The sequence below is a fragment of the Oncorhynchus clarkii genome, chromosome 20 (assembly GCF_045791955.1).
Source record: "Oncorhynchus clarkii lewisi isolate Uvic-CL-2024 chromosome 20, UVic_Ocla_1.0, whole genome shotgun sequence".
Classification (NCBI taxonomy): Eukaryota; Metazoa; Chordata; class Actinopteri; order Salmoniformes; family Salmonidae; genus Oncorhynchus; species Oncorhynchus clarkii.
This window is the reverse complement of record NC_092166.1, coordinates 10265156-10289653: the sequence shown is the minus strand read 5'-3', so window position 1 is coordinate 10289653 and position 24498 is coordinate 10265156. Positions and strand designations below refer to the sequence as shown.

Here is a 24498-nt window from a genome sequence, read left to right as displayed (position 1 = left end):
CTGTAGCAGTGAGGGAAGGGTTGGCTGTAGCAGTGAGGTAAGGGTTGGCTGTAGCAGTGAGGGAAGGGTTGGCTGTAACATTGATGGAAGGGTTGGCTGTAGCAGTGAGGGAAGGGTTGGCTGTAGCAGTGAGGTAAGGGTTGGCTGTAGCAGTGAGGTAAGGGTTGGCTGTAGCAGTGAGGGAAGGGTTGGCTGTAACATTGAGGAAGGGTTGGCTGTAGCAGTGAGGGAAGGGTTGGCTGTAACATTGATGGAAGGGTTGGCTGTAGCATTGAAGGAAGGGTTGGCTGTAGCAGTGATGGAAGGGTTGGCTGTAGCAGTGAGGGAAGGGTTGGCTGTAACATTGATGGAAGGGTTGGCTGTAGCAGTGAGGGAAGGGTTGGCTGTAACATTGATGGAAGGGTTGGCTGTAGCATTGAAGGAGGGGTTAAATTCCGTTAAAATATATCAGGCAGTTTTTGGTTTTATGATAAGGGTGGACATGAAAATGAAATATCTTTGTGAACATGTCATAGTTAACGTGTTTGAATATAGCGTACAACACTAAATCAGAGCAAGTTATGTTTTTAAAGGATTTTGTGACATATTGCGTGGCCAGATCCCAGAGGGTGAATGACCCCCTACATGGGTTAATGTCCTTTGGGATATAACTAATGTGATGTCAACATGAGCCACACAGATGTCTCTTCTCTCTAACTCTGTGAACCTTCAGATGGACTTCCAACACACTGTGTGATTGGCTGGCCCGTCTCCTCTTCTTTAGGCCCTTGGCCAATAAGCTGTCTCTATATAGCATTACATTCTTGTAGGCGACAGCAGAACTCGAGGACAGACCTTTTCACAGAGTGATTCTACAGACAAACTAATAGTGTTTAGGCTTAGAGAATGTGTAAAGGGTTTGCAGTCTTACAGCAAACGTGTCTTGAGAGGTGAGTACAGTTCTATATGAGCATTCTGTCCAAATAGTATATATTCTGAATGAATGTTCACCTTGTAGGCTATGTAAATACATACTCCATCTCTTTCCGATACAACAGTTTAATCTTAGGGCTCTGTTTGATTGATGATTTGTTACTTCTATGAAGGTCTTTGCCTCTCTGCAGTGCGTTTCCTTTACATGGTGCTCTATCAGGGTCTTTAATAATCATGCCAACAGTTTAACACTTAAAACCCTGTTTAGTTGTTTAACTGTTCTTTTACACTTGTGGTTTAACACTTGTTCTCCTGACTCCTAATGTTTTTTCTGTAAATGTGCAGTATGTGTGTTCTTTTCAAATGTTCCCTATTCACTTTTTAGAATTAAAATAAATGTTGAGAATCTACTTACTGAGACTGATCTGAGTGATTCTGATTCAAAACGTCAGACGATAAATGAATCTTTGAGTGGATGGTATGCCAGATTGTCACATTCTCCGTCTTCTTCTAGGGCTAAACATATCAAGGTGAAGTTTGGTACCCTGCTCCAGAGGCCAGACCATGAACACACTGAGAACGTCATCCCCTTTCAGAAGAAACCTGAGAACGTAATCCCCTTTCAGAAGAAACCTGAGAATGCCATCCCTCTTCCACAGAAACCTGAGAGATGTCTGGAGACGCCTCCGAAGTATGACAGGTAATGGAAAAGCGTTCAGAATAAGTCATTGGCCGTGTCCCAAATCTGTCTTGCCTATATTTCTTACATACTGTGGACTAATTGTACTGCATACATATAAACATTAGGTTGTTATTTTACCTGATCGCTGTGGTCAGCATTTAACTGCACACTTTTGTCCACTCTAAAATAATTCCAAACAGTGCACTGTGCACCCACACTGTGCATTTCAGCCAGTCATCTCTGCCTTATGCAAAATGTCACTGTTCAAAATTTAACCACACCGCATTTTGGAGCAACATTTCTAAGTCTATTTGCTATTTTTTCATGCCTCTGAAAAACAGAAATGATAAATAGTGTGATTCATTTTTTTGCCATCTTTTTTTGCAATAATTATTCTGATAGGCTCATGTTTTACCGGTGTGACGTACCCCCACTATTTATTTTTCTGGGACTCCGTACCAGCTAACTTTGACCCCTGATCACAATGATCAAATGTAAACACAACTGGAGACACCTCCTCATACAGGACGACAGCTTTACGATAGCTAGCGAAGGAGTGTAGAAAACTCTGGTAACTAATTGTAAATAACTTTAGGTGGCTAGCTAAGCATCTTTTGCCTGTCTACCCATCCACATCCCTCTGGCCAAACGTCATGCCCGCTAACTTCTCTTCTCCACAATGATGTATGGAGCGATCGATAGAGCAGCGAAATTCAATTCAGGATGAGACGCCTGGGAAAAGTATTTTGGCTGTGGAGCAAAGCAATTCACTGACTTACAATTAGTTAGCAACCGCGCCACTCTTTGATAGCAAATGCGACCCAAAACAGCAAGGTGTTTCCAGAAATGTTTACTTTTTGATGTTCTTTGACATCTTCACTTTCCAGATTGTTATTCTGATATTGAAGCTTAAAATGTTTTTGCCAACATGATGTGTATACAGTATATATATACACAAAAGTATGTGGACACCCCTTCAAATGATTGAATTCGGCTATTTCAGCCACATTCGTTGCTGACAGGTGTATAAAATTGAGAACACAGCCATGCAATCTCCATAGACAGACATTGGCAGTAGACTTTTCAACGTGGCACTTTTATAGGGTGCCAACTTTCCAACAAGTCAATTTGTCAAATTTCTGCCCTGCTACAGCTGCCCCCGTCAACTGTAAGTGCTGTTATTGTGAAGTGGAAACGTCTAGATGCAACAATGGCTCAGTTGCAAAGTGGTAAGCCACACAAGCACACAAAAAGGCACCACAGAGTGCTAAAGAGCACAGCGCGTAACAATCGTCTGTCCTCAGTTGCAGCACTCACTATCGGGTTCCAAACTGCCTTTGGAACCAACGTCAGCACAAGAACTGTTCGTCAGGAGCCAATAGTTCTTGTTCGCTCCCAATGAACAGCTTGCCGCCCATGGACTCTGGAGCGTAGTGCCAACTGTAACATTTGGTGGAGGAGGAATAATGGTCTGGGGCTGTTTTTCATGTTTCCGGCTTGTTGGAAAGGTGGCATCCTATGACGGTGCCACGTTGAAAGTCACTCAACTCTACAGTATGGCCATTCTACGGCCAATGTTTGTCTATGGAGATTGCATGGCGGTCTCCTCGATTTTATACACCTGTCAGCAATGGGTGTGGCTGAAATAGCCAAATCCACTAATTTGAGGGGGTGTCCACATACTGCTGTATATATTTTGATGGGCAAGGGTGTTGAACACCCTAGAAACAAATATGTTTTGCCTAGAGAGTTCACTTGTTATTCTAAAAGTTCAAATGTTGATTGATATTGATAGTCATTCAGAAAAAGCACACTTTATTTTGATATACATTACTTTGTAAATTGTACACAGTCTCTTTGGGAACATCAGTCATGTAGAGTTACAACTTGAGAAGAGAGCAATTAATAATGCTATGATCAAAAAGTACTAAAAAGTATATTTTGTATTGAACCAAGCCTTATTAAAGTTTTCCTGAGTCATTTCAAAGGTGCAACACAAAATGTATTTTTCCGCCCGGTTTGAAACAAGTCAGAACGGGAACAGAGAATCTAGGAGAGAATTTTGCAGCTGGAAGAAAAGATGACAATCCTGGGAGAAAGAGATGCTAACAAGCTAGCTAGCTAGCATCTTCTCTGGTCTGTGGAAATTTGCATGAAGGAGAGAGAAAGTCAATCAACTACCTTCATATGGAAAGAATCCACAATGGTGTTGAATAGCACTTCACAGGCTTACGCTACACAAAACAAGTCCGAACAAGACTGCAGCACGCAAGGTCTTCGATGACTTCCTTCTACACTTCGGCCACCCATCCGATATCATCATGAGGGAGTTTGAGAAATGAACTATTCAGAAGAATGCAACAGTGGGATACCTTCACTGAAGAACAACCTCATATAATCCACAGTCAAATCTCAGCGCATAGCTTCAATAGAACACTCTTAAAGGACACTGGAAGAAACGCAGAAACTGAACTGGAAGGATTACCTCAACATTGTTCTACATTTCAACCAGTCTTTCTCACTTGTTCCTTCTCTTAGGATGTGAACTGGACAATCAATCTGGTGTACCTAAGAGACGAAGAAGGAAATACACAGTCTCGCGTGATATGCAGAGAAATAGAAGACACATCAATGCGAGAAGCGTATGACATCATGACAATCTCATGGAGAAAATACACAAAAGACAACTAATCTTAAAGAGGGAGGAAGAAGAAGTGGGACATAAACAGTGGGACATAAACAGCCGAAGACTCATCCCATGGATACTCAGAATGTTTAAGTGAGGCGCAGTACCGCCTGTTGATTCCAAGATGAGAGTGAGGCAAATGTCTTCCAACCTGAAGTAAGAGAGCATCTTGAAGAAGCAGAAGCTGGAGGCAAAGCCGAGGCACCAGAGTCAAGATGGAAGTCATGGAACTGAAGAGGAACCTGAACAAGACCCAGAAAGGGACCATAAGTAGGATGAAGGTCAAGCTGAAGATATAGAATGAGAGGATGATCAAGATCACCAGGAAACCAGAACAGGTGTCATGTAGCTTGTGGAACAAGCATTGTCTGTTAAAATGCAGGGGGAAGTCTTGTATTTTTCTGATAATCAAGTTTAAAGAAGAACAAGTTCACCGTGAAGTTCAAGAAGAAAAATTGTTATTACTTCAAATCAAATTTGATTAGTCACATGTGCCGAATACAACCTTACAGTGAAATGCTTACTTATGAGCCCCTAACCAACAATGCAGTTTAAAACATATATGAGTAAGAATAAGTAATAAAAGTAGCAAGTAATTAAAGAGCAGCTGCTATTGTTATTTTACAAGACTATACACAGGGAACCCGGGGGAGCCGGTTTTAGGTAATATGTACATGTAGGTAGAGTTACAGTGACTATGCACAGATGATAACAACAGAGAGTAGTAGCGGTTACAGTGAAATGCTGGGTAGCCATTTGATTAGATGTTCAGGAGTCTTATGGCTGGATCCTGGATGTCAGGAAGCTTGGCCCAGTGAAGAACTGGGCCGTACGCACTACCCTTTGCAGTGTCTTGCGATCGGAGGCCGAGCAGTTGCCATACCAGGTAGAGATGCAACCAGTGATGTTCTTCCACCATCCCCACACTCAGTTTGTGTGTTTGACATTTCTATTGATCTTGATGCTCTCAATGGTGCAACTGTAGAACCTTTTGAGGATCTGAGGACTGAGGACCCATGCCAAATCTTTTCAGTCTCCTGAAGAGGAGTAGTTTTTGTTGTGCCCTTTTCACAACTGTCTTGGTGTGCTTGGACCATGTTAGTTTGTTGGTGATGTGGACACCAAGGAACTTGAAGCTCTCAACCTGCTCCACTACAGGCCCGTCGATGAGAATGGGGGCCTCTTTTTCCTGTATTCCACAATCATCTCCTTTGTCTTGATCATATTGAGGGAGAGGTTGTTGTCCTGGCAAAACACGGCCAGGTCTCTGACCTCCTCCCTATAGGCTGTCTCGTCGTTGATCAGGCCTACCACTGTTGTGTCATCGGCAAACTTAATGATGGTGTCGGGGTCGTGCCTGGCTGTGCAGTCATGAGTGAACAGGGAGTACAGGAAGGGACTGAGCATGCACCCCTGAGGGGCCCCCATGTTGAGGCTCAGCGTGGCGGATGTGTTGTTACCTACCTTTACCACCTGGGGGTGGCCCATCAGGAAGTCCAGGATCCATTTTCAAAGGGAGCTGTTTAGTCCCAGGGTCCTTAGCTTATTGGTGAGCTTTGAGGGCACTATGGTGTTGAACGCTGAGTTGTAGTCAATGAATAGCATTCTCACATAGGTGTTCCTTTTGTCCAAGTGGGAAAGGGCATTGTGGAGTGCAATATAGATTGCATCATCTGTGGATCTGTTGGGGCGGCTTGCAAATTGGAGTGGTTCTAGGGTTTCTAGGATAAGGTGTTGATCTGAGCCTTTCAAAGCACTTCATGGCTACAGACGTGAGTGCTACGGTCGGTAGTCATTTAGGCAGGTTACTTTAGTGTTCTTGGGCACAGGGACTATGGTGGTCTGCTTAAAACAGGTTGGTATTACAGACTCAGACAGGGAGAGGATGAAAATGTCAGTGAGGACACTTGCCAGTTGTTCAGCGCATGCGCAGGTACATGTCCTGGTAATCTGTCTGGCCCTGCGGCCTTGTGAATGTTAACCTGTTTAAAGGTCTTACATCGGCTGCGGATAGCGTGATCACACAGTCTTCCGGAACAGTTGGTGTTCTCATGCATGTATCAGTGTTATTTGCCTCGAAGCAAGCATAGAAGTAGTTTAGCTCGTTTGGTAGGCTCGTGTCACTGGGCAGCTCTCGGGTGTGCTTCCCTTTGTAGTCTGTAATGGTTTGCAAACCCTGCCACATCTGACGAGCGTCAGAGCAGGTGTATTACAATTCGATCTTAGTCCTGTATTGACGCTTTGCCTATTTGATGATTCGTCAGAGGGCATAGCGGGATTTCTTATAAGCTTCTGGATTAGAGTACCGCTCCTTGAAAGTGGTAGCCTTTAGCTCAGTGCGGATGCTGCCTGTAATCCATGGCTTCTGGTTTGGGTATGTCCGTACAGTCACTGTGGGGACGACGTCATCGATGCACTTATTGTGTGCAATATGTGATGTGGTGTCCTCCTCAATGCCATCGGAAGAGTCCCGGAACAAATTCCAGTCTGTGCTAGCAAAACAGTCCTGTACGTTGCATCTGCTAAGGAGGATATAATTATGGTTCGATTTGCCAAATGGCAATTGTACATCTTCATGGTGATAGTAATACTGTTACGTTTGCAAAGGTTGGTAAATTCTGAGTCGGACTAAAGAGATGCACTTTGAGCGCACATCAGTGGAGATTGTAACTGGAACAGAATATTATGTTTGTTATAGAAGTCTTCTGTAATTGTTATTGCAATTCACGGCATTAAGATCTAATCCGCATTTTGGGAAACATGTTTCCCATGAAGCCTGTTCGCCCCAGCGCCTTTGTTATTGTTTTTGTTTTGTTGATGTAACGGAGGAGAAATTGAAGAGAGGAGTGCGGTAAGCATGGTAAAACAAATCTGCCTTACATATTCTGCTGTTCTATGACGTGTGCAATGATGTCCGAGTGGAAAAATACAGTGTTTGTTGTTTGCAGTAATTTCTTTGATATTGTAATATCGTAAACGGACAAGGCAGTTTCAACAATTATGTGAAGTAATTTACCCACACGACCCAACCCTAGAGAGACAATTATTATTGTAAAAGCTCAAATGTTGAATGAAATACCTGTCATTATATTTACAAATTCATGTTCTGCAGTGTTATGTTTCTACATTGTGAAAAAGCACATTTTCCATTGTGATACATTACTTTGGAAACTGTAGACTGTCTCTTTAACAACGTATATGACAGAAAAATAAGCTAATAAAAAAATACATTTTGCTTTCAACCAAGCCTTAATTTAAGGTGCCAGAAATGAGGATGGACAGGAGTCATTTAAAGGGTGCATTTAAAGGGTGCAACACAAAAGGAGCCAAATTCTTTAGAAATTCAGCTGCTCTGGAAAAGATCTGATGCTATTGGTCAAAAAAACAATTTGTGGAAGAAATATCATAATTGGGCTGCCTATGTAAACGCAGCCATACAGTTCAACATACACGCACACGCACACACACCCACACACACCAGCAGCATACCACCCTGCGGCCCACTGCTGACTTGACTCTGAAGTTAATCAGGGTTGGTCCTGTTTGGTTTCCGGTTGGTCCCTGGATGGGAGACCAGATGCTGCTGGAAGTGATGTTGGAGAGCCAGTAGGAGGCACTCTTTCCTCTGGTCTAAATAAAATATCCCAATGCCCCAGGGCAGTGATTGGGGACATTGCCCTGTGTAGGGTGCTGTTTTTTTGGATGGGACGTTAAACAGATGTCCTGACTTTCTGTGGTCACTAAAGATCCCATGGCACTTACCGTAAGAGTAAATGTGTTGACCTGGGGTCCTGGCTAAAGTCCCATTCTGGCACTCATACAATCTATGGCCACTTAGTCATCCCCAGCGTCCAATTGGCTCATTCATCCCACTGTAACTATTCCCCAGATGGTTGCTGTAAATGAGAATGTGTTCTCAGTCAACTTACCTGGTAAAATAAGACATGCAAACACAAAAACACATCTCTATTTTGTGGACATACTTTATACAACACATTATAATCAAATATGTCTCTTTCAAGACCATCAAGAGCGGAAGCATCACAGTGGGGGAAGGCCCTGGACAATGTACTGACCAACAACTGTAAGTTTCAGCACTTATACAAATGGTTAAATATCAGTGTTTTGACATATTCTAATGAGACTATGTTGCAGTCAATCATTGACTCTACTTTGGTAAACTTCAAATCAGATAACTTACTCTATTCCTCTTCCTAACAGATGGCCTGGCTACTTTCAGGGGCTTCCTGAGGTCAGAGTTCAGTGAGGAGAACATTGAGTTCTGGGTAGCCTGTGAGGACTACAAGAGGACCAGAGAAACAAGCAACATGGCAGCCAAGGCTAAGAGGATTTATAAGGAGTTTATACAGACCGGGGCCCAGTGGGAGGTTTGTTCTAATTCTCATTTTTCCAGGGTTGTGTTCGATAGGCACCAAACTGAAGAATAAAGACTGAAGTAGAGAGGGACTATCTGGACTTGTCCAATAAGAAGCGCTCATTTTAAGTGTTCTGTTGTGTGCCCTAATGAACACAACCCTGCATCTGATACATTGACATAGGTATGAAATGACAATGGGCATGATGTCAATCCTCGAGCGCAATTCACCAAATTAGATGAGGACTTTAGTTTTGAAACTCTGTTAATATTGGTCACTGAACACGTGCCAGTCTTGTTTGGGTAGGAATTGGCTTTTACTGGGTCGTGTAATGAATAGGACGTGTGTTTGCTGAGTAAAGAACAGAGACGAAAAGCTTCAAAGCGTCTATTGATGTGCCAGACCAGGGAATTAGTATTTACACACATTACCTATAGTATTACACACCTGGCCCACTGCGTGAGGTTATACGAAGTACAGTGGTCCTAGACTGTACAAACATTACACAAATACTGTGTTTGTTTTTGAGCGGTATTACCATAGTAATCAGTCAATGATAGTCCAATGGTAAGATTAGGTAGTCTTACTGTAGGAAAGTTACGATATGATGATTGACACGATGCATTACTTTAGTATACATTTTCATGGAATATTCATTACAGTGCAATTTCTTAAACAATTCATGCTATATACTACATCTAGAAAAGGTACATTATCTTTACTGTACTCTGTGGTCAACTTACCTATATTTTGTCTCATCCTTATTGATCTAACATACCAAATACACGTCACATACACCCAAGCTCTGTAACAACAGGATGCATTGAAACATGCACCTTCTCATTATAAAGGCACTATCCCTCAAGTCATTTGATTCTAATGCTCGGCTGACTCTCTGCCTCCAACAGGTGAACATTGACCACATCACCAAGGACGTAACAGTAAGGAACTTGGGCCGACTGACTCCTATGACCTTTGACCTAGCCCAGAGACAGGTCTTTGCCCTCATGGAGAAAGATTCATACAGGAGGTTCCTCAAATCCAACCAATACCAGGAGATTATAAAGTAGAAATTCAAACACTGATTGGCTAGAGTCGTGCCATCAGACTGATTGGTTGGTTGATTGATTGATTGACTTGATTTATCAATCATGTCATCGGACTGATTGGAGGGTTCGTTGGGTAAATTACTGATTTATTGATTGGTCTGTTAGTCATTTTTTGGAATCTGATATATAAAATCACACACCAGCACCTATTTACCTGAACCATTATTCAACTGATACAGTATCTAAAGGAAATAAATATTACACGTTTTTTTTAAGTCTTAATTTTAGCACTGCAATGTATAAATGAATACTTCAGAAATATGACGAAGAGTGTGTGTGTGGTTTGAGGAAGGCTGGGGAGACAATGCAGTGACAACACAAGTTAACCGCTATTCACATAACTAGCTATGCACAACACCAACAGATGATATAGTGAGGACATCAGAGCTTTACCTGACATGCATGACACATCTCTGAAAATAGAAAGTGTTTTCATTCATTCATTCAATTCATTCAATCTGCAATAATAAAAAAAAACATGTCAAGCTACGTAACTTTTACCAATCTGTATAATTTATTTCACTGTTGGACATCAGTGTGGTTGCTCTTAAACCTCATGTTCGTAACGCTTATCGTCATGGCTTTGAAAATAGGCCTGGCGTCTCGAATGGGGCTTTCAAGCTGAAGCAAAACTGTTATACTTTGGTTGAATTTAGGTCAGCTAAAGAAAGAGGACTGAGAAAATTGCACCTTGTTCAGCTGCTCTTGCCTGTAATGATAAATAATAAATGAGTATAGTCAGTACCCAGACTGAAGCATCGCAAAGGAACAACCTTTGTGTCAGATTAGGGTTCTGAAGGTGTTTTACAAATGTTATACTCTTGACCACTTGTTCATGTCACATAAGGTTTTTTTTTGTGTGTGTGTGGGGGGGGGGGGGGCTGACGCTGCACTCTGTTCAGTGAGGTGTATTGATGTTTCTGGCTACTCTCTGTGCCTTGGTTCAATGATTTATTTCAGACGTCATCCCGACTCAAAATAGTCAAACCTAATTTCCATCAAGATGTGGACATTTTGTCACTACTTATTGTGTCAAACTCTTAAGTGAAATTAAAAAGTGGAACTATTGTCATCAGACCATTCGGTAGAAGGACCCATCAAGACAATTTTCTGGTCAATTTGAAATGGTGCATTATGGGTGCACTGTGGGCAATTCCACGGTCACGGAGACTCCGATTTTCACTTTCAATTGTATGCCAAACTAAAAACCTTTGATTTCAAAGTTTAACAAATCATACAACTCTATGCACAATGACTACTTTGAACAATTTACACAGTAAAAGAAAAACATACAGGGGAGAGTGTGGTAAATTGAGCAATGGTTTACATTCAGTATCACTCTGTCAAGGGAAATATGGTATCCTGACGAACAAAGATATCTGATATCTGCAAAGATATCTGAATATATGTTTCGGATCTCTGGAAATAATCAGAATTTATGTAAACATTAAAGTTTTGAAAACATAACTTGTCAAAAAAAAAAGTGGTACCTTGGCACAATTCACCCCGGATCAAATCCAATTTTAAAGTTCCTCCAAAAGTTCTACAGCTGCACCATCGAGAGCATCTTGACTGGCTGCATCACCGCTGGGTATGGCAACTGCAAGGCACCCGACTGAAAGGTGCTACAGAGGCTAGTGAGTACGGCCCAGTACATCACTGGGGCCGAGCTCCCTGCCATCCAGGACCTCTATACCAGGCGGTGTCAGTAGCAACCACCTGAGGGTTTGTCTTTTTCAGCCATCTATAAGTAATCATTTAATACAGTTGAAATGTTTACAAATTAGATGTGCTGAAACGAAAGCAACTTCCAAAAATGAACACTCAGATTATAGTGATATTATGTCTGATCTCAAAAAACAATGTCAAGTATATATAGAGGTGTAATCTAGAGCCAAACCTGTTGATTTTTAATCGTAGACTATCCTGTTATTGAATTATGCAAAAGAACGTGACACAGTAATTAATGAGTCAGTCTAGACAGTGAAGATGAGTGCAGGTAGGCCTAGACAGAGGAAGTTTTTGGTGGTTGCAACCCTGTTCCACCCCTGTGTTTATGCAAATAAGTATGTATTTATGCAAAGTAGGCACATAATTGTCTTTATTTTAAAACAAAATATTTACAAAATATCTGATACATTTTTGAGTGCATTCTAAGATTTAAAAAAATATACAATAATTTGAATGCTGGAATCTCCACCAAAATCCCTGAACTCCATTAAATGTCAGTGCCAGTAAAATGTTTCATGTGCTATAATCCAGTCAATAGTTTAAGGATTAAAAACATTCCAAATGTTTGGGTTAACTTCTCCATTGGCCAACTGTTACATTTATTAGAATTGTTTTTCAAACCTTTTATCAAATTTGATGACACTTGCTAATGTCAGAGGAAGGCCCCAAACATTTTCAATTACTCCAGCCACCTAAGCCATAGACTGTTCTCTCTGCTACCGCACGGCAAGTGGTATGAGAGCACCAAGTCTGGCACCAATAGGTCCCTGAACAGCTTCTACCTCCAAGACATCTGCTAAACAGCTAATCAAACAGCTACCCGGACTCTCTTGTACTGACTTTATGCACACACAGGGCTCTTCACACACACACTGGACTCTTCACACACACACTGGAATCTTCACACACACACTGGACTCTTCACACACACTGGACTCTTCACACACACTGGACTCTTCACACACTCTTTCACTGACTTTTACCTAGTGACTTTAATCCTACTATTACAGTGACACCTTTACTTTTACCACATTTTGTTACGTTACAGCCTTCTTCTAAAATGTATTCAATAATTTTGGCCCTCAATCTACACACAATACCCCATAATGACAAAGCAAAAACAAGGTTTTTAGAAATGTTGTAATCTAACAAAATGTGGAAAAAGGGGAATGGGTCTGAATACTTTACCGAATGCTCTGTACATAGCTACCTCAATTACCTCGTACCCCTGCAGCTCACGTTGACTAAGTTAAGGGTAAGTAAAGCCCCCTACATATTTCTGTACTGAATTAAATATTACCACTACTTTTTTTAAATCATGTCTATCTGTATTTCTCAAACACAATAGCAATTTGTTGTCTTTTAATAATTTAATACAGTCTTAACACCTAACAAACGTTGTACTTTTGTAAACACTTAAATTTTTGGACCCAACTCCTTCTCAGACTGAATGAAATGATGACCTCTCCCTAAATATTTGGTCAAATGATTAATAATTGTATGTATGGTTTCCTAGAAACAACTTATCCTTTTGACTCAACTTGACCCACTCTCCCCTACTGAAAAAATGGTGCAGATGCAAAGTTTGGATCTGTACAGTTCCTGTAAATGTGTTTTTGTGCAATTTTCTGTGGAAATTATTACGAGTAGTCATTGTGCATTAAGGTCTATGGTTTGTTAAACTTTGAACATCAATGGTTTTTGTTTGTTATACATTTTAAAGTGAAAACTCTTGAATCTGTTACCATGGAATTTCCCCCTATTGAGATGAATCTGACATTTGTTATAATGTTGTTGAGATTTGTCAGCATGTCTAATACAGAGATCTAGTGCCATCCTCTGGACACTGAGAGAACAGGCTGGTATCAAGCTTTTTCCAAAAGATATGAGGTATGACTCATAAAAGAGAATAACATCAAAAAATGATGTCATAACTAGAGGGCCTACTGTAACAAGAAGGTTTGCGCCATGAAAATGCCACTCAAATGAAGGGATGGATTGAATTTTTTTTCATCTTAAGTATTTCTAATAAAAAATATTTTTCCCCCAGACTTGTCTCTTGTGATGGACATTTGTCCTTGTGGTTACTGAGATATCAGAGATACTTTTGAGGAGATAGGAAATAGGAACTCCATTTGTATTAATCGTATTAAATGCCCATTGTGTACGTTGCCCTGCGTCGTCAATGGGCCGCGCGGTGCATTCTGGGCGATACTGGGACAAGGAGAGCGTCATCCGCAATGAGAGGAGAGACCATGTGAGGATCTGACTTGGTGAATAGAGAGAAGAGGAGAGGGCCTAGAACCAAGCCCTAGGGGACACAGTTAAATAAAGACTAAGTAAGTAAGACTCCAGTAGTGACAGTACGTGGTGCAGACACAGATCCTCTCCAGGTCACCTGGTAGGAGCGGCCTGCCAGGTTGGATGCAATCCAAAAGTGTGCTGAGCCTGAGACGCCCAGACCTGAGAGGGTGGAGAGGAGGATCTGATGGTTCACGGTGTCTGAAGGCAGCAGATAGATGTAGGAGGATGAGAACAGAGGGGAGAGAGTTAGTTTTGGCAGAGCGGTGAGCCTCCGTGACACAGAGAAGAACAGTCTCCGTTGAGTGACTTGTCTTGAACTGGTTAGGGTCAAGAAGATCGTTCTGAGAGAGATAACAAGAAAGTTGATCAGAGACTGCATGCTCAAATGTTTTGAAAATAAGAGAGGGGATACTGGTCTATAGTTTTTGACGTCGGACGGGTCGAGGGGAGCGAGTAGTGGAAGAGAGAGAGCGAAGATTGCGATTGCGCTTGACCATCTGGGTAGGGGCTGAGTGTTTAGGGTTGGAGGAAAGGGAGACAGAAAAGGAAACAAAGTAGTGATCAGAGACCTGGAGGGGGGGTTGCAGTGAGATTAGTAGGTGAGCAGCCTCTAGTAAAGATTAGGTCAAGCGTTATTGCCTGCCTGGTGAGTGGGAGGGGACTGGGAAAGGGTGAGGTCAAGCGTATTGCCTGCCTGGTGAGTTGGAGGGGACTGGGAAAGGGTGAGGTCAAGCGTATTGCCTGCCTGGTGAGTTGGAGGGGACTGGGAAAGGGTGAGGTCAAGCGTATTGCCTGCCTGGTGAGTTGGAGGGGACTGGGAAAGGGTGAGGTCAAAAGAGGCGAGGGGAAAGAAAGAGTTGGAAAGAAATGAATCGAAGGCAGACTTCGGGAGGTTGAAGTCGCCAAGTACAAAGAGCGGTGAGCCATCAGGAAATGAGCTTATCAAGGTGTGAAGCTCATTAAGGAACTCTCCAAGGACACCTGGTGACTGATAGATGACAAGCTTGAGTGGACAAGTGACAGTGACAGCATGGAATTCAAATGAGGAGATGGACAGGTGAGAGAAGGAGAAAAGAGAAAATCTCCACTTAAGAGAAATGAGTAGACCTGAGCCACCATCGCGACGACCAGATGCTCTCGGACTGTGAGAGAAAATGTAGTCAGATGAAGAAAGAGCAGCTGTGTTCTCTGGGGTGATCCATGTCTCCGCCAGGGCCAAAAAGTCATGGGACTGAAGGACAGCATGGGCTGAAATGAACTTGGTGTTCGTGACCACAGACCGGCAGTTCCAAACGCTGCCAGAGAACGGGAATTCCATATGGGTTGTGCACCCCCCCCCCCCCCCCCAAAGTGCTGAAATCAAACGCTGCCAGAGAACGGGAATTCCATATGGGTGGTGCACCCCCCCCCCTCATATCTACTCATGGTTAAATGGACGTGGTTAATGGACGTTGTCAACAACTTGACTAGGCCATCTACCCTTTTTCCCTCTCTTTTTTGGAAACTCACATGATGAGCAAAGGCAGGGTGTCGGGGGGGGGGGGGGGGGATGGACCAACATAAGGCTTGTCAGCCATTGCCTTAAAGGCGCAGGGCCTTTTTTTACAGCACATATTTAACCAGCGCCAGAGATGGAAGTGGAAACAAGACATCTCACTCGCTCCTTTTTTCTGGTTCATATACAGTCAATGAACTAAGCAGACCAGACCCAGCTGCTAATGCATTGGTGCCAATGGGAGAGCCAGAACTGTGACCCTTTTTCAACAGAAAATGGCCTGCATTATTTATCCACCATGTTTGACCAGCACTACGGACAGCACTACACCAATCATACATCTGTCCTCCACATCCACTACACGCAGTATGGTCTTTGCCCTGTTGGTATTGTGTAGCAAATCCATTCTGGGGGCAATTGCCTGGTTCTTGTGAATAAACTCTCAATCATCAAATTGATTCTGTGATTAGTTGTTCCCAAACATTAGGCTAACATATGCATAGGCTTACTTAGTTAATCTGGACATCAATGGAGAATACAGTAGGCACATTTGAAAACAGCACCTGCGCTGTTTCCAGATTATGCCACTAGATGTCATACAACCCTTGTTACACGGTTTATGTGAATTGGAGAGAGTTATACGCTACTCCTGCAAGTCCATGATGATGATGCTATGCTCTGTTCCAATGAAAATAGTGGAATCCTCTGATTTAAAAAAAACAACAGCTGGTCTTCAAGCAGATTTGGATGCTGTCATTCGTCATTTGGCACGCGCGTAAACATCAGTTTTTATTCATGGCAATGGCATAAAAATAATTGACAACCTTGCCTTGAGAATTGTGCGTCATCTGAAACGCCACTAGACTGGCAGATATTCTAGCTCGGACGGTATCAAATTGGACCGCTAGACGCATATGGCGTTAACAAAATTCATTAGCCAATCAATCTGTAGCGCACAGTGGTTCAACCGGAATGACCGCTGGGTTCTAGGCGACTAACCAATCAAAGACCCTCTTGAGTGTTGGGCGAGATGCGCGTATTTACAGTCTTCTAATAGCGTTGGCATAAAACTAGTGTTGGACAAGTCGTGTATGTATCAGAAGGGCGATGCCAGGGATAACCAGGTATAATTTAGTGGATGATGCACAGGATTTGAGGATCCCAATGCACAACGAGGCGGCATTTCAGCATGGGGTCTGCTTCGAGGCAAAGGTAATGTTACATAGGCTATGAACTACAGTAGCGGCTCATCCATAAGGGTCTATAGTGGACGGATGCGCGCTGACTATATAATGAATTGATATCCAAAATTATATTTTTCCAAAATGTTATGACAATGTAAATGATGATAGCTAGATTGACATTTTTTTTTATTTCATTTGAATTGTGCCCTAATATTACACTCAGCAGTGTTGATTGAATTCTGATTGCACTGTATTATATGCTACAGTGTGCTTGTTGAAATGTATTCATGAATGTATTATCCCGTGCCAATTCATCAAATCCATATAGACCTCCAGTAGCCTACCCTTACAATGTATTCAGAATGTACAGTGAAGTCCATTTGACAAGAAGCATATGAGAACAGAGTAAGAGTTCAAGACTGCTTGAGTTACTAATGACAAATGTCATAACTGTGTAAATATTATAGTACATTGGCAGTCTGGAAGTGGGTCGTCCGAACAGCCGAATGGAGATAGTGGCTGCAATGAGAAGGATACGGGTAAGATGCTTCAATGATCACTTTACCAATTATCTAGTTACCTGTGGGGCATAATATTACATGTTTTTCTCTCCTTTGCAGTAATGATACTTTCTCCATATTAGGAATATTTCAATGTCTTAAAGACACAAAAATACAAATAAACTTGGACAGTGTGTGTGTGTGTGTGTGTGTGTGTGTGTGTGTGTGTGTGTGTGTGTGTGTGTGTGTGTGTGTGTGTGTGTGTGTGTGTGTGTGTGTGTGTGTGTGTGTGTGTGTGTGTGTGTGTGTGTGTGTGTGTGTGTGTGTGTGTGGCATGCATGTCCAATATATTTTTAAGAGATTCAAATTCTACTCTCTCACATTGGTATGGTATCTGCATATTGAACTGACCTACATCTACATATAAAATATTGCAAATCAATCATTGTATTCTAAGGTTATAAGACTATAATCTCAGTCTAAACCAACCATCTCTTCTAATCCTATCAAACCAATCCTAACCATCTCTCTATAAGGAAATATCTTTCTTAATCTTAAAACCAATATCCTTAACCATCTCTTTAAGAGACGTCCTCTCCGCTGGAGAGATGAGAAAGAGATGGCGATGGTGTCTGGTATTAATGGATACTGCAGTGGGCCAGAGTATTACAGTGTTACGGAGAGGATTTAACTGCTGCAGAGTCAGCTGGGAGAGCCAAATGCTACATTTAACCAAGCCATGCCGCCGGGTCTATGTGACACAGAGGTCAGTGTCTCTGTTTCACACAGAGGCTGGCCACTTCCTCAATGACGTCCAGAGAGAGACAACTCTTATAAGGAGGAAAGTGATGGGGAATATTTTTTGTGAACATACAGATGTGGGATTTAAATTCGATCACTTTTTTGTTGCTTTGAATTTTCCTGAACAGCAGGACATGCAAACTTGTCGTGTATTTGAGGTAAAAAAGGCTTCTTGTCACGGCTGTTGAAGGAGGAGGACCAAGGTGCAGCGTTGTGAGCGTACATATTCCTTTATTTAGAATAAAGACGCCGAACAAAACAATAAACACTACAAAACAAACCATGAAGCTAAAGGCTATGTGCCATAAACAAAGTCAACTTCCCACCAAGAAAGGAGGGAAAAAGGGCTATCTAAGTATGGCTCCCAATCAGAGACACCGATAGACAGCTGTCCCTGATTGAGAACCATACCCGGCCAAAACATAGAAATACAAAATCATAGATAACAAAACATAGAATGCCCACCCCAAATCACACCCTGACCAAACCAAATAGAGACATTAAAAGGCTCTCTAATGTCAGGGCATGACACTTCTAAAGTTTGTAATTTAGAATTTTACATTTCAGACTTGACTTGCCTTTACGAAAAATGTATCAACCCCTACAAAATATCCATGAATTATAATCCACATAATAATTCACATTTCCTGTTGCTGCAGGATTATTTTCCTGCTGTAGCAAACTGGCTCAAATTAAGATCCTACTGTAACGATCGTCATAATGGGTAGACCAAGGCGCAGCGTGATTTGGGTTCATCATATTTATTTTAAATGTGAACCAGCAACAAAACAATGAAGAGAAACAAACGAACGTACAGCCTTGTAGGGCTCAAAAGCAACAATACAAAAACAAGATCCCACAAACAACAGGTGGGAAAAGGCTGCCTAAATATGATCCCCAATCAGAGACAACGATAGACAGCTGCCTCTGATTGGGAACCATACCAGGCCAACATAGAAATACACAATCTAGACTACACAGAAATAATAATTTAGAACACCCCCCCCCCTCCCCCCCCAGTCATGCCCTGACCTTCTCCACCATAGAAAAATAAAGGCTTTCTATGGTCAGGACGTGACACCTACATTTTAGTGGGCGATTATAATATGGTTGTAAGTACCTCAATGGACGTTAAAAGAAATCACACTACAAACTATCACCCTCATGCACTTAAGGAAATTACGAATATGATGGGTATATTGGAACTAGTGGATATCTGGAGGTTTAAATTTCCTGACCTAGTGAGATATACACGGCGGAGGCTCAATCAAGCTAGTCGTCTTGACTGCTTTCTAATGTCGTTCTCACTGGCACCAAAAGTTTTAAAAAGTGTAGATAGGGGACCGAATGTGGTCGGACCATCAAATAATTGGTATAAACATTACTCTTGCAGAATTTCCACGAGGATATTGGACATTTAATCAAAGCCTACTGGATGACAAATTATTTTAACCATGACAGAATAATATTTACTGACTTTTTCCTACATTACATAGGTACAGCAGATCCCCTTATTGTATAGGACACTTTTAAATGTGCCTTTAGAGGCCATGCAACTCAGTACCCATGTAACGGAAGTACTCATCTTTATTAAAACCAAAACAATGTCGGTCAAAAGAGTTCATACTAAAAAAGGAAATAGAGAAACTAACAGTAGAGATATAGTAGATACCAATAAAAACTGTAACAGAGTTCATACTAAAAAAGGAAATAGAGAAACTAACAGTAGAGATACAGTAGATACCAATAAAAACTGTAACAGAGTTCATATTAAAAAAGGAAATAGAGGAACTAACAGTAGAGATACAGTAGATACCAATAAAAACTGTAACAGAGTTCATACTAAAAAAGGAAATAGAGGAACTAACAGTAGAGATACAGTAGATACCAATAAAAACTGTAACAGAGTTCATATTAAAAAAGGAAATAGAGGAACTAACAGTAGAGATACAGTAGATACCAATAAAAACTGTAACAGAGTTCATACTAAAAAAGGAAATAGAGGAACTAACAGTAGAGATACAGTAGATACCAATAAAAACTGTAACAGAGTTCATACTAAAAAAGGAAATAGAGGAACTAACAGTAGAGATACAGTAGATACCAATAAAAACTGTAAAAGAGGCACAGAATAAATTAGAGGAAAAACTAAAATAAATGGACAAACTAATTCAAGAAAGTGTAGTATAGTGTAATATATTATTAATATAAAGCAAACTAGATGGAATATAGTGAAAAATGCACCAAATGTAGTTTTTAATTTCCGACATGGAATCCTCATCCATGATTCACCTAACCATATTTTGAAAGAGGAAGTAAAGTACTTTAAACATCTGTTTTCATTTCAGTCTCCTCCATTTCCACTAACCGAAGCTAATTGTAAGGATTTTTTTAGTGTAAAAATTTTTTGTAAAATTAACAGCTATACAGAAAGACACATGTGAAGGCCAAATTACAGAGGAGTAACTTCTAGATGCAATTAAAGCATTCAAGTCTGGGAAAACTCCAGGGCTGGATAGCATACCAGTTGAGGTACGGTACCAGTCAAAAGTCTGGACACACCTACTCATTCCAGGATTTGTTTCTTCTTTTTTTTTTCTCACTATTTTCTACATTGTACAATAATATTGAAGACATCAAAACTATGAAATAACACATATGGAATCATGTAGCAAACAAAAAAGTGTTAAACAAATCAAGGTAGCCAGTCTTTGCCTTGATGACAGCTTTGCATAATCCTAGCATTCTCTCAACCAACTTTGTGAAGTAGTCACCTGGAATGCATTTCAATTAACAGGTGTGCTTTGTTAAAAGTTAATTTGTGGTAGGTAGGTAGGGTAGGGTAGGGTTGGTATACAGAAGATAGCCCTATTTGGTAAAAGACCAAGTCCATATTATGGCAAGAACAGCTCAAATAAGCAAAGACAAACGACAGTCCATTATTACTTTAAGACATGAAGGTCAGTCAATCCGGAACAATTTCAAGAACTTTGAAAGTTTCTTCAAGTGGCATCGCAAAATCCATCAAGCACTATGATGAAACTGTCTCTCATGAGGACCGCCACAGGAAAGGAAGACCCAGAGTTACCTCTGCTGCAGAGGATAAGTTCATCAGAGTTAACTGCACCTCAGATTGCAGATTGAGTGAAGATTTTTGGTTTTTGGTTCCAACTGCCTTGTCTTTGTGAGACACTGGGTAGGTGAACGAATGATCTCTTCATGTGTGGTTCCCATCGTGTAGCATGGAGTTTGGAGGTGTGATGGTGTGGGGGTGTTTTGCTGGTGACACTGTCCGTAATTTTTTTATTCTAAGTCAGTAATGGAATTGGGCCCAACAAGTGTTTATTGAAGTCGTCCTTATTGGATCAGAGGAAAATCAGTGTCCTCTGGGACCATAATGGAATTGGGCCCAACAAGTGTTTATTGAAGTCGTCCTTATTGGATCAGAGGAAAATCAGTGTCCTCTGGGACCATAATGGAATTGGGCCCAACAAGTGTTTATTGAAGTCGTCCTTATTGGATCAGAGGAAAGTCAGTGTCCTCTGGGATCATAATGGAATTGGGCTCAACGAGCGTTTACTGTTTATCAAAGTCGTCCTTCTTGGGCCAAGTTCCCTTGTTGGTGTACAGTGGAGTACATGGCCTACTCTACTTTATGGCGGAAAAGTTAGCCTGGTCCCAGATCTCTTTGTGCTGCCGACTCCTACGTTCATTTTTGTCAAGACAGCGTATACATATCTGAAACCGGGCTTGTAAAGACTGCATCAGCTCAGACAAAAAAACACCACATCCATTCTTCAGGCATTGCTGCCTTCCAAATCCCATACAATAGCATGAAGAGAGAGGGGAATAGCCAGTTTGCTTTATTCTCTCTTTCTAGGCTACGAGAGGCAGAGCTTTGTTGATGCACATGAAAATAATGAGAACCGTCCTTTTTATGTTCTCCCTCATTTCCCACTGTCAGGTGTGTAGCCCCCGTTTCTATAGGGCTGTGGGTGTGTAGCCCCCGTTTCTATAGGGCTGTGGGTGTGTAGCCCCCGTTTCTATAGGGCTGTGTGTGTAGCCCCCGTTTCTATAGGGCTGTGGGTGTGTAGCCCCCGTTTCTATAGGGCTGTGGGTGTGTAGCCCCCGTTTCTATAGGGCTGTGAGTGTGTAGCCCCCGTTTCTATAGGGCTGTGTGTGTGTAGCCCCCGTTTCTATAGGGCTGTGGGTGTGTAGCCCCCGTTTCTATAGGGCTGTGGGTGTGTAGCCCCCTTTTCTATAGGGCTGTGTGTGTGTAGCCCCCGTTTCTATAGGGCTGTGGGTGTGTAGCCCCCGTTTCTATAGGGCTGTGGGTGTGTAGCCCCCGCTGTGTGTGTGTAGCCCCCCTATAGGGCTGTGTGTGTGTAGCCCCCGTTTCTATAGGGCTGTGGGTGTGTAGCCCCCGTTTCTATAGGGCTGTGGGTGTGTAGCCCCCTTTTCTATAGGGCTGTGTGTGTGTAGCCCCCGTTTCTATAGGGCTGTGGGTGTGTAGCCCCCGTTTCTATAGGGCTGTGGGTGTGTAGCCCCCGTTTCTATAGGGCTGTGTGTGTGTAGCCCCCGTTTCTATAGGGCTGTGTGTGTGTGTGTAGCCTCAGTTTCTTTAGGGCTGTGTGGGGGTGGATGGTGGCGTGAAGCCCCAGTTTCTATAGGGCTGTGTGGGGTTGGATGGTGGTGTGAAGCCCCAGTTTCTATAGGGCTGTGTGGGGGTGGATGGTGGTGTGAAGCCCCAGTTTCTATAGGGCTGTGTGGGGGTGGATGGTGGTGTGTAGCCCCAGTTTCTATAGGGCTGTGGGTGTGTAGCCCCAGTTTCTATAGGGCTGATGGTGGTGTGTAGCCCCCGTTTCTATAGGGCTGTGGGTGTGTAGCCCCCGTTTCTATAGGGCTGTGGGTGTGTAGCCCCCGTTTCTATAGGGCTGTGGGTGTGTAGCCCCCGTTTCTATAGGGCTGTGGGTGTGTAGCCCCCGTTTCTATAGGGCTGTGAGTGTGTAGCCCCCGTTTCTATAGGGCTGTGGGTGTGTAGCCCCCGTTTCTATAGGGCTGTGGGTGTGTAGCCCCCGTTTCTATAGGGCTGTGGGTGTGTAGCCCCCGTTTCTATAGGGCTGTGTGTGTGTAGCCCCCGTTTCTATAGGGCTGTGTGTGTGTAGCCCCCGTTTCTATAGGGCTGTGTGTGTGTGTGTAGCCCCAGTTTCTTTAGGGCTGTGTGGGGGTGGATGGTGGCGTGAAGCCCCAGTTTCTATAGGGCTGTGTGGGGTTGGATGGTGGTGTGAAGTCCCAGTTTCTATAGGGCTGTGTGGGGGTGGATGGTGGGTGTGTAGCTCCAGTTTCTATAGAGCTATGTGGGGTGGAAGGTGGGTGTGTAGCCCCAGTTTCTATAGGGCTGTGTGGGGTGGATGGTGGTGTGTAGCCCCAGTTTCTATAGGGCTGTGTGGGGTGGATGGTGGTGTGAAGCCCCAGTTTCTATAGGGCTGTGGGTGTGTAGCCCCAGTTTCTATAGGGCTGTGGGTGTGTAGCCCCCGTTTCTATAGGGCTGTGGGTGTGTAGCCCCCGTTTCTATAGGTTGGTGTGGGGGTGGATGGTGGTGTGAAGCCCCAGTTTCTATAGGGCTGTGTGGGGGTGGATGGTGGTGTGTAGCCCCAGTTTCTATAGGGCTGTGGGTGTGTAGCCCCAGTTTCTATAGGGCTGTGTGGGGTGGATGGTGGTGTGTAGCCCCAGTTTCTATAGGGCTGTGGGTGTGTAGCCCCAGTTTCTATAGGGCTGTGGGTGTGTAGCCCCCGTTTCTATAGGGCTGTGGGTGTGTAGCCCCCGTTTCTGTAGGGGGGTGTGGGGGTGGATGGTGGTGTGAAGCCCCAGTTTCTATAGGGCTGTGTGGGGGTGGATGGTGGGTGTGTATCTGGTTGTCCATCCCGTCCCTCACCTCAGACTCTGGTATAATACCCTCTTCACACCACTGAACCGATCTGAGCTGAGCCAGGCTGTACTGTGCTGGCATGGTTACGCATCTCTCTCTGACCAGGTTCCTAACCCGGATCTCCTGTGTACAACAAAACGGTGTTATCAGATCAAATCAAAGCTTATCGGTGGCGTACACAGTTTAGCGGTGTTATAGCCGGTGTTATAGCCGGTGTTATAGCCGGTGTTATAGCCGGTGTTATAAGCTGGTGTTATAGCCGGTGTTATAGCCGGTGTTATAGCCGGTGTTATAGCCGGTGTTATAAGCCGGTGTTATAGCCGGTGTTATAGCCGGTGTTATAAGCCGGTGTTATAGCCGGTGTTATAGCCGGTGTTATAGCCGGTGTTATAAGCCGGTGTTATAGCCGGTGTTATAGCCGGTGTTATAGCCGGTGTTATAGCCGGTGCAGCGAAATGCTTATGTTTATGGATCCTAATAATGCCGTGAAATGTCAAGGGAGAACACAAAGAAGAGAAAGAAATCGTAACGACCCTAAATAAACAACCCAAATATCAAATCAAAATGAATTTCTCACGTGCGCCGAATACAACAGTGAAATGCTTACTTACAGGCTCTAACCAATAGTGCAATTTCTAAGTTATTAAAAGGTATTAGGTGAACAATAAATAAGAATAAGATGGCACTGTGACAGTAATCCTGATGCAATCTATATGTATATACACCAGATGAATATACGCAAGATATACTAAGAATGATATGTACAGCAGTAGATATACTAAGAATGAT

General features: G+C 42.8%; 2 protein-coding genes across 2 annotated transcripts in view; both read left to right on the top strand.

The window, feature by feature from the left end:
* Nucleotides 1-798: 798 nt before the first annotated feature.
* LOC139375857 (regulator of G-protein signaling 5-like) lies at nt 799-12078 on the top strand. The gene is made up of 5 exons (XM_071117787.1): nt 799-929; nt 1427-1612; nt 8303-8364; nt 8502-8668; nt 9565-12078. The coding sequence occupies exons 1-5, from the start codon at nt 886-888 to the stop codon at nt 9724-9726; spliced, it is 621 nt and encodes a 206-aa protein (XP_070973888.1). The 5' UTR covers nt 799-885; the 3' UTR covers nt 9727-12078.
* Nucleotides 12079-16283: 4205 nt separating this feature from the next.
* Nucleotides 16284-24498, top strand: part of LOC139377246 (carboxyl-terminal PDZ ligand of neuronal nitric oxide synthase protein-like) — a 30916-nt gene continuing 22701 nt past the window's right edge. Inside the window, exons 1-2 of the mRNA XM_071120252.1 lie at nt 16284-16507; nt 16947-17018. Coding sequence (XP_070976353.1) covers nt 16403-16507; nt 16947-17018 — 177 coding nt within the window. The 5' untranslated portion in view covers nt 16284-16402. The remainder of the gene's footprint in view (nt 16508-16946; nt 17019-24498) is intronic.

What these genes read in the sequence shown, in the direction of transcription:
- LOC139375857 (XM_071117787.1), top strand. Translation starts at nt 886, where the DNA reads ATGTGTAAAGGGTTTGCAGTCTTACAGCAAACGTGTCTTGAGAG. An exon ending in CAGCAAACGTGTCTTGAGAG is followed by an intron (nt 930 to 1,426) that starts GTGAGTACAGTT and finishes GTCTTCTTCTAG; the next exon opens with GGCTAAACATATCAAGGTGA. An exon ending in AGACCGGGGCCCAGTGGGAG is followed by an intron (nt 8,669 to 9,564) that starts GTTTGTTCTAAT and finishes TGCCTCCAACAG; the next exon opens with GTGAACATTGACCACATCAC.